The sequence below is a fragment of the Telopea speciosissima genome, chromosome 5 (assembly GCF_018873765.1).
Source record: "Telopea speciosissima isolate NSW1024214 ecotype Mountain lineage chromosome 5, Tspe_v1, whole genome shotgun sequence".
NCBI lineage: Eukaryota > Viridiplantae > Streptophyta > Magnoliopsida > Proteales > Proteaceae > Telopea > Telopea speciosissima.
Genome location: NC_057920.1, coordinates 62,249,954 through 62,260,544, shown reverse-complemented (window position 1 = coordinate 62,260,544; position 10,591 = coordinate 62,249,954). Strand labels below are relative to the sequence as shown.

General features: G+C 40.2%; 2 protein-coding genes across 2 annotated transcripts; both read left to right on the top strand.

The window, feature by feature from the left end:
- The first annotated feature begins 326 nt into the window (after positions 1–326).
- LOC122663220 (uncharacterized mitochondrial protein AtMg00810-like) lies at positions 327–710 on the top strand. Its single transcript, XM_043858914.1, has one exon. It carries the CDS (start codon positions 327–329, stop codon positions 708–710), a length of 384 nt encoding a protein of 127 aa, XP_043714849.1.
- LOC122663218 (secreted RxLR effector protein 161-like) lies at positions 711–1,295 on the top strand. The gene has a single exon (XM_043858913.1). It carries the CDS (start codon positions 711–713, stop codon positions 1,293–1,295), a length of 585 nt encoding a protein of 194 aa, XP_043714848.1.
- The last annotated feature ends 9,296 nt before the right edge of the window (positions 1,296–10,591 follow it).

Sequence of the window (10,591 nt, the reverse complement as noted above, 5' to 3'; positions counted from 1 at the left end):
AAACCTTTAGTCCGGTAGCAAAGATGACTTCTGTTCGAGTTGTGATCTCCTTGGCGGCATCTCTTGGATGGAAGCTATGGCAATTTGATGTAAAAAATGCTTTCTTATATGGTGAAATTGAAAAGGACATTTACATGGACCAGCCACCTGGGTATGTTTCCATTTCTCATCCTAATCATGTCTGCAAACTCAAGAAAGCTCTTTAGGGGTTAAAGCAGGCTCCAAGGGCTTGGTATGGAAAGATTGCTGAGTACTTACATTTTTGTGGATATTTTGCTTCTAACTCAGATTCTAGTCTTTTTGTTAAGAAGCAGGAATCACTACACATGATTGTCTTATTGTATGTGGATGATATGATTATTACTGGCAATGATGAAGGGGAGGTTGCAAAGCTTAGGGCTGAACTCTCTATTCGGTTTGAAATGAGAGATTTGGGTGAACTAAATCATTTCCTTGGCTTGGAAGTAGAAAAGGTGAATGATGGCATTTTTCTATCTCAAAAGGGATATGCCAAAAAGCTTATTGAAAGATTTGGGATTAATTCAAGCAAGCTGTGCTCTACTCCTCTTGATGCCAACATAAAGATTAGGCGTAAGGAAGGTAAGCTTCTTTCTGATCCCCATCATTATCGCGCTCTTGTTGGTAATCTCATCTACTTGACTATTACAAGACCGGATATTGCCTTTTCCGTTGGGTTGGTTAGTCGCTAAATGCAAGAACCACGGAAACCACATTTGGATGCGGCGAAGCAAATTTTGAAGTATGTGAATACCACTTGTGACATGGGAATCCTTTATAACAAAGGAACTGTTTTTTCTCTACTTGGGTTTACAGATGCTGATTTTGGTGGTGACTTAGATGATCGAAGATCTACTTTTGGGTATGTGTTCTCTTGTGGCTCAGGATGTGTTTCATGGTGCAGCAAAAAGCAAGATTCAATTTCTCTTTCTACTATGGAAGCGGAGTATAAGGCATCCACACTTGCTGCCCAAGAATGTATTTGGCTTCGTCGGCTCATCGAAGATGTTTATGCATCCATTCACAAATCTACTATTATTCTTGGTGACAATCAAAGCGCCATCAAACTTGCTACTAATCCGGTGTGTCACGCAAGAACTACACATATTGAGATTGAGCATCATTTTATTCGCGAGAAGGTGCTTGATGGGTCCATTGATGTATTGGAGGTACGGAGCAAAGAAAATGTTGCTGATATCTTCACAAAGTCACTCTCAAAAGGACCGTTTGAAAATCTTCAAGCCAAACTTGGGCTTGTTTCCAAAAGTTCACTTTAAGGGGGAGTGTTAAATCTTAAAGTTTAACTTTTGGAATTATTTGTTTTTTTTATTTTTGAGAGATGTAGTGAGGAATTTATGTATTTTGTGTGTGTGCCTTGATATTTGAGCTTGCTTGCACATTTCCCACATCACCCTCCACCCATCCATTTCCCTAGTCAAAACCTCTTTCTTATGTCCCTATTTCCCAACGTAAGCCTTCCTTTCCCATGTGAGCATCCATTCCATTGAGTGACCCTTTCCCATCCTATCATCATTTCCAAGTTCCACCTTCTCCATTCATATTTCTCGGTTCACATAACTTCAATCTTGGAAGTTGATCAATTGCCTTGATCTTCTCCTTTCACTTACCTATAAAGAACCCCATTTCTCCATTCAATCGAATCAATCAATCAACCATATTACCTTGTGTGCAAGCTTGTCATCATTGCCCAACATCTCTGTATCTAAAAAAAAGTTTATCTTCTCTCATCCTATTGGAGTAATATTATTGTTCTTCTTCAATTTTTCGGTTGTGAGTCTTGGGCTAGTGGAAATTTTATTTTCACTATTTATAGAAGCGGGTTTCGGTAATTGGAATTCGTCTTTCTTCACACGCTTGTAGGTTCGAATTGTAGCAAGGCAACTCCTTTCTTAAGATTGTATCAAAAACCTTCTTAGCCAGATTTATACTTCCACATTTAGCATACATGTCCACAAGAGAGGTTGCAACGGATATGCATGAGGAGAGCTCATGCCTTTGAACATACCCGTGAATTGTTCTTCCATACCTAAATGACACTATATCTGTGCAAGTTGAGAGCATGCAAACAATACTTACAGTATTGGGTTTGATACCCACTTATTGCATTTCCTGGAAAAATAGGATTGCATCATACCAATGTCCTTTTTGGGCTAAACCAGAGATAAGAGTAGTCTAAGTAATCAAGTTGGGTAGCATGCGAGTAGACCTCATCTGTGAAAACACGTCTTTGGCCTCATCAACTTGGTCATTTCTCAGAAATCCCAGGACAATTGAATTCCATGATGCCAAATTTGGAGGCACACCTTCAAACTGCATCTGATAAAACAATTTTAGGGTCTCACCAATTAGACCCACCTCCGCCCAATATGCATAATTATTTCCTAATATATGAAAATAGCAACAAGCCTTAACTAGTTGCTAAAGACTATATAACCACAACTTGTGTGTGATGATAGTTAAGGCCAGGACTTTTAATGATTCTTGAGGTCAATCAAGTATACATTTTCTGATAGTATTTTTAACTTCAATTATATATATGTAGATCTCTGTAATATTTGTTCTATTGTACTAACTTATTCAAATTACTAATGCCTCTCTTTATGGCAGGTGTTCTTGGACCAAAGGAGAGGGAAAGCTAAACAACAAGATTTTGTTAACCATGTTTTATTTTTCCATTTAGATAGGGCCTTTTGCTGGATCAAGTATACTCTCTGTTCTTATTAGTTTAATCAATTTTTATTTGTGTGGAGAGTCTAAACTTACAAGAACTCAAAGATTAAATGGTTATTTGTTTTTGTTTGAGAACTAAGTGTGAGAAATGATGTTTATAACAAATGTGTGGGTGGATGTGAGATATGCAATGAGTGATTTGAATGTGATTTGATGGTAAATGTAATTACAGGTATTGAAAATGAGAAATGCAAAAGCTAAATTTTTTTTAAAAAAAAGTATTAATATTAGCGGCGGTTTTATAAAACCGCGGGTATATATAAACAACTCATTTAGTATTACCGCGGTATATAAAACCGTGGTATAAATAAATAAATTTATAAAAATATATAAAAAATAAAGTTGGGGAGAAAAATCTAATATACTACGTTTATAGAAATCGTGGCTAGATGTATCATTACCTCTATACCCGCGGTTATAGATAACTGCGGCTAAAAACACAATCGTGGTAGATGTACAACCACCTTTATAGCCGCGGTTTATGAAAACCATGGCTAAAAACAAAATACACGCGCGGATGCAAAAACCACGGGGATAGCCCACTTTTCAAATACGGCACTACTTTTGGCCGCGGTTGAACCGTGGTTTTAAAACCGCAGCGAATAATCTTTTACCACGGTTCTTAGATCAATTGCCACGGAAAAAACTGCGACTAAAAAACACATTTTGTAGTGTATTTTAGACAAAAGGACCATTAATTCCAAAGGTCAAGGTACCAGAAACGGCTAATCAATTCCGCCCAATTAGTCTGTGTAATGTTGTCTTCAAAGTCATTACAAAGCTAATGGCGGATAGACCACATGGTGCTCTCCATCAGCTCATCTCTCAAACACAATCGGCATTTATCCCTTCTCGGCTTATTTCAGACAATATACTTGTAGCACGTGAGATGTTCCACTACATAAAAAAGCAAAAGAAAGGAAAGAGTATGTTTCTTGCCTTAAAGTTGGATATGCGCAAAGCCTACGACAGATTGGAGTGGGATTTTATTGAGGCTATGCTTAGGAGAATGGGTTTCAATGATTTTTGGGTGGTTAGGGTAATGGATTGTATACGTTCGATTTCGTACAATCTCCTGGTCAATGGGGCAGTAAAAGGCTCGATTCAACCAACAAGGGGAATCAGGCAAGGTGACCCAATTTCTCCAGCTATTTTCATTCTATGTTCACAAGCCTTTTCTGCAGTGATTCAGCAAACGGAGGAGCAAGGGGAGTTCAAGGGATCAAAGTAAGACATAGAGGTCAGCCTGTGACACACCTTCTATTCGCTGATGACTGCCTTCTCTTTTCTCAGGTAAAATTGCAGCAGATTACCTCTCTTAGATCTTGCTTAGATCTTTACTGCAAGGCATCAGGGCAAGCAATCAATCTCCACAAGTCTGCACTTCCATTCAGCCCTAATACGCATAAAAAGTTTAAGAGATGGTTCTCAAGGGTGCTAAAAGTATCATACGGCGAGGGCCCATCAAAATATTTAGGCCTCCCAACGGAATTTGGCTCTTCTAAGATGCTCTTATTCCAGGAAGTGAAGGACAAAACTTTGAGCAAATTGAAGGGGTGGAAAAATAAATTTCTCTCACATGCTGGCAAGGAGGTTCTTCTCAAATCTACCATCTTTCCTATGTCCAATTATGCAGGAACACATTTCAAACTTCCCATCTCACACCATGAGGACATTAGGAAAGCAGCTGCAGATTTCTTTTGGGGGGATTCAGAAAAAGGAAGAAAATTGCATTGGATCTCCTGGTCCAGGCTCTGCCGGCCCAAATGCCGTGGTGGTTTGGGTTTTAAAGATTCCAGAATTCAAAATCAAGCACTATTGGCAAAAGCTGCATGGATTTGGTCTTCCCCTGAAACACATTGGGCAAGATTCATCAAGTCAATCTACTTTCCCAATGGAGATTTTCTTAATGCCAGATTGGGCAATAAACCATCCTGGGGGTGGCGTAGCCTACTGGAAGGCAGGAACACTCTTCTTGAAGGTTTAATTTGGCGCATTGGGGACGGTACTCAAGTGGATATTTGGAGTGATAAGTGGATTCCATCCACACCAAATGGGAAAATCCAGCATCCAAGGCCGGATAGGTGCTCACTAACATGGGTAGCAGATCTCATCAACCCAATTTCAAGAACTTGGAAAATGGATGTGCTACGACAACACTTCCAGCATGCAGATATACAAGCTATCATCAAAATCCCACTCAGCCTCTTCCCCTCTCCAGATTCATGTGTTTGGGGGGCATCAAAAGATGGCCGATTCAGTGTAAAATCTGCATATTGCTTACTTTCAAAACTGAGAGAAGAGAGAGAGGCAGCAGCTTCGTCAAGTTCACGTGTTCATGAGTGGGATCTTATTCTAGAAGGAGTTTGGAATCGAGTTTGGGCTATTAGAACTCTCCCAAAAATTACAACCTTCATCTGGCGAGCATGTAACCGAGGAGTGGCGACTGGGGAAGGACTCTCTTCAAGACAAATTCAAACTAACCCCTCTTGCGCGAGATGTGGAGCTGCAAGTGAATCGGTGGATCATCTCCTCTTTGACTGCCCGTTTGCTAGAGTAGTATGGTTTGGCAGCTCACTCTCTTACTCGCCGCCAGTAGATAGGGAGCCAAGACTTGCAGATTGGTTAAGTAGTTGGGACATCCTTCACAGACAAGATAAGAAGACGACAAGACAGTCACTCTCCCAAGCCTCCTTCATCTGTTGGTACCTTTGGAGAGCTAGAAACGATGAGGTTTTTCAAAAGAAGCAATGGACTGTGCATGAAGTTATCCAGGTTGTGGAGAAAGCTTACAAAGAATTTGCAGTAGTACAGATGGTTGAGCCAACCAACCAGGAACCAATTGTAGCACAACCACCTGTGACGGTGTGGAAGCCACCCCCTGCAGGATATTGGAAGGCGAACTGTGATGCAACAACACCACACGATAATAGCAAGGGTGGGTTGGGAGTGATCTTCAGAGACTTGCTAGGCAGAGCGAAGAAGGCCATCTCACTCCCCCAACCTTTCTCCTCGATACGCCAGGGGGAAGGCCTTGCCGTCAGGTTGGCTCTCTCCACTGCTCTACAAGCAGGCATCACACACCTTCAAGTTGAGTCGATTGTCTGGAGATTATCAACTTATTATCATAGCCTGCGAGGATTCCACACCTGGAGGTCAAAATGATCCTGGAAGATATTCTCATTTTAGCTAGATCTTTCATGTTGGTTTCCTTTCTTTATGTTCCAAGGAATGTCAACCATGTTGCAGACACCTTGGCTCGGAAGGCCCTGTCATGTGTATGTTTGACAGAGTGGCCACTATCCACCTCGTGGCTTCAGGACTCGTTAAGGCCTGATGCCACTGCTTGTTCACACAGTTTATCTCAATAAATCCTCTATTTACCACCAAAAAAAAAAAAAATTCTTTGCTGATTTCGATCTAGATCTCAATTACAATTGGAGGAAAATCCTTTGACCGATTCAAGTTCTTAAACCTTTATCATCCCTGGACAACAGTTCATCATGACCCCCAAGTCCAGTAAATCTCTGGTGCTGGTATTTGGGACAAATAATCGACCTAATCACCTTGAACCCGAACAAGGCCCAGGCACAGTTTTTGAGCCTGCAAGGCGGGCTTGGGCTTAATACTTCCTAGCCCTGGTAGGACTCGGCCGGTCCTTGGTTGTGGCCTTGGACCGAGCCTAATCCTACCCAGCTCGACACTATCCAATTAGGGTCACACCATACTAGGTAAATCCTAACAGGGCATCAGCCCCTAATCTAGATTTAAGAAACAAAAGGAAAAAGACTGCCCACAAATGATCTTTTTCCCCGAGTTGGGCTTGTGAACGTACGAAAACAGCTCTGAGCCGTTCAGATGGGATCCATCCCATGGGTTGTTCTCGTACGTTCACGTACATGAACGTAAACCTATCTCCTTTTCCCAGCCTTTTTTATATTTTTAAAGAATGACTAGCTTAGGATAGGCGTTCTTTAAATATAGGATAACTTGTCAAGTGATGAGAATGAAATTTCCATTTGAGAAATTACCATTATAAGTGGATTCCTTCTTCTCAAGGTTTGAGCAGGTAGGTTTTCGTCTTAGATTCTCCGTCCAATGACCCCATTGATGCCGCCTGTTGACTTAACGCACATGGGCGGTGTGCCTGTCTCTCTCCTTTTGAAGATATTAGATTATTTTGATAATGAAGGTATTTGGACTAAATTTTTTGGAAAATTATCAACGCCACCCCCTGATGTTTGCTTATATTTTAAGGCACACCCACTAACTACCATAACATTAGCACCACTCCCTGCTTTACCAATCTAATTCCATACAGACCCCCTACCGTTAGTTAAAACTTAAAAGCTGTTAAATGGTGATGTCAGATATTTAATATTTTTTAAAAGACAATTCTACCCTTCTTAGTTGGCAAAGTACTTAATCTACCCTTTCCATTAAAACACCCACAAACCCTTTTCTTCCTCACACTCACCGACAACCTTGGAAAATCCACCGCAACATCTTCTTCACCCCGGATTGCGCATCCTTTAGTTCTTCGACCAAGCTTGAGTTGCAGAGGCGAGTTCTCTCTCCAAGTCTTACTCTCAATTGATCACAAGCTCGAGTTGCAGCGGCGAGCCCCCATCTTCTTCTCGTCTGATTCCGATTGAGCCCCCTTCCTCTTCTCTCACTCTTCTGTCAACAAACCTTACAGAGCAAGCCATAGTTCTTAAAACAAGTCATTAGAGGTGGCGAGATGGAGAGAGAAATAATGAAGCTTCCCTGGTTGCTTTGTCTTCTTCTAATTCACTGTTGGGTTTATGTTGAAGCCCTAGCTCTGCTCCTCTGTCAGTTTAGATCCTGGTAATTTCTCTCCTGAGCTTCTTTTCTAATTCATTTAATACTTGTTATCAATGAGAGATGCATCTTTGCAGTACTAATTAGATGGGAGAACTAGGGAGCTTTATGTGGTTGAAATGTTCATCATACCCTATTTTATCCATTCCACCTCCTCCTCATCCTCTGCCGGGCTTAGCAAAGTTGCATCAAGAACACCAGGCCTGTCGGTAGCAGCAAGGACGATTACGCCGCTGTTGCCAGAGAAGCAGTCCATCTCCGTCAACAGCTGGTTAATGATCTGCTCCCTCTCATTGTTCCCACCTCTGAGCGCAGCCCCAAGTTGCTTCCACAGTTCAAGCACTCCAGATAAACTGCCTGAAGATTAAGAAGCTGAAGCTCGAATTTCTTCTACCAAATCCTCAAGTGCAACAAGAGTGGTGATACATATTCATTCCAATTCGCATTAAGAATTTGGGATTCCAGCAACTTGAATTCCATGATTTGTAAAAAATTCTAGATTCAGATTCCAATTGAGATGTTGACTTTTTATAGCCCAGGGAGTAAAGACATTGGATAATAACTCTAACAAATTCAGGTTTCTTAATTAAACCTTTTGAACCGAGCAGTAGAGGTAATACTCGTTGTCGATGAGGGATGCGTCTCTGCCTAAGCAGAAACCTTCTAAGAAAATTGTTTGGTCTAGAACCAGAATCGTGGAAGTGGTTTTCTGGTTTTGCTTTCAGTTGTTGGGGGGTTAGTTTTTGCTCGTATTGTTCTGTTTAGGGATGGGAGCGAGTAGCAGGGATGGGTGGTGGTGGGGGTTAGCAGTGGGGAGTGGGAGTGGAGGTTACGTAGTAGGGCCGCAGTGGCTGAAAATGAGTGGGAGCGGAAGTGGAGGTGGAGGTGGAGATGGGAGGGTAAAATAGGAAATTTGTTTAGGAATAGATTTTTTTTATGTTTTTATTTGTGAAGGGTATATTGGTCAAAGAAATTTCATATATTAACACCGTTTAAAAATGGGTAGTGGTTGATATAATGGTAGTTAGTGGGTGTGCCTTAAAATATAGGCAAACGTCAGGGAGTGGCACTAATAATTTCCCAAATTTTTTTTGGGAAGCAGTTTTATGTACGGGAGTGTGGCCTACGCCAACACTCCCATGTGTCTATCTCCTCATTAAAACAAGTGGGCAGAGGTGTTTTTTCACATGGGGAGGAGAGAGATAGACCCATGGGAGTGCTGGCATAGGCCACACTCCTGGACAGAGAACTTTTTCCCATTTTTTTTTCTAATGGCAGATATGTTTGTTATATTTATTACCAATATTCATTAGAAATCCAAGGATAGAAAGAATTACAATCCGATATGATATGACCTTTCACTTCAGGGATTTGAAAATTGAGTCTGCTAAGATCCTTAAAAGAAGAGGTGAGCTGAGGAGCATAATCCTAGCAGGGACTTCAATTGGGCTAAATTGTGCGTATAAAAACACCTCTTTGAGAGACATTGCCAAAACCAGAAACAGATACAGTTGGGTCTTTGATTGGAATGGCATCTACCGCTCTTTGATTAAACAAGGAACGAAGATCTCTATGGCGTTCTCTGGTTCTCGGGTCGAACTTCTCTTACATTCTAACTAGTAAGTCTTCTTGAGATTTTCAATAGATAGAAACCCTATTTCATTTGAGTGCATGGTTGTGTGCATGTCATGTACTTGCTAAAATGCCTCTTAGAGAATATGGATACTAAATGGCTTATTCTGGACTGTTGGGTTTGATTTTGAAGTTGATGCAACCAGAACTAGAGAGGGGCTAAAATGGATGATTCTGACATTAATCTTCAAAACTTTTCACATACTCCTGCCTCATTAATTAGCTTATTTTTTAGTTGAGGTTTCATTTTAAAACATAGAAGCAGAGGCATTTGAACCAATACTCTCTGTTACTGAAGTGAGTTAAGAGATGTAGAGCTATGAAGAATTAAAGACTACGATAGCTTAGTTCATAATTCTCAAACGACAATCACTTCATTGAAAAGCCACACAAATTACAAAAAGCACCTGCAACCTTGACAAATCTAGGAAGTTATTAAAGCAAACTTTACAACCAGATGACTCAAAAAAGTTGAAATATCTAGAAATGAAATGAATGCTGATAAATGGAAAAGATTTCAGAATTATGATTCTTAATCTCAAAAATCAAAGACATGATACTCCAACCCATTTCATTACTACTACACACAATACTTCAAAAATCCTCCACAGTAGCTTTTGCATAGAACAATCATCAATCCCAGAAAATTCCTGCCAAAACAACTTATTCTAGTCATATGGTGGAGATAACCTCAGCTGCTTTTATCAATCCTGTCCCCTGCTTGTCAAACACAACTTTGTTTTAGCATCCAAAGTAACATACTTATAAGACATAGAATTTTCAGGTTTGAGTAGTACAGGGAGTGCAATAAAATTTGTTGAAATTCACACGAAGGCATGGAAATGAACCTTAAACTGAAGATGCAAAGGGAAGAGAAAATTCAATAACCAAACTAGATAAACTCTCATAAAAATTATCAAAGGGTGAAAATGACTAAAAAGAAATAGAGGATAAGTTACCAAAATGAAACATCCTCAGGCAAGTGAAACGGAATCAATAAAAGTACTCCGAAGTCCGACACACCATCTTTCAACATTTTACCTGGAAATATAAGAGAAAAGTTAGGTGAATAATTGATAACTATGAATTATTACCGGAAAAAAAAAAAAGAAAGATAACTATGAATTACTGATAGTGAATGAAATGATTTAGAGGCAGACAGAGACAGAGAAGATGACAAACCTGAGCTTAAAAGGAAAGCTGTGAAACAGTTACTGGATAATCCAAGCCATTGGAAACATATATTCATACTTGAGGGCTTTTTGGAATGTAATCCAGGATTTTCAATCCTAGATTAAGAATCCAAGATGTATTACCTAGGATACAGAGAGCTTTTGGATGCATTGTA

Excerpts from the sequence above, each read along its gene's own strand:
- LOC122663220 (XM_043858914.1), top strand. The coding sequence starts at position 327 with ATGATTGTCTTATTGTATGTGGATGATATGATTATTACTGGCAATGAT.
- LOC122663218 (XM_043858913.1), top strand. The coding sequence starts at position 711 with ATGCAAGAACCACGGAAACCACATTTGGATGCGGCGAAGCAAATTTTG.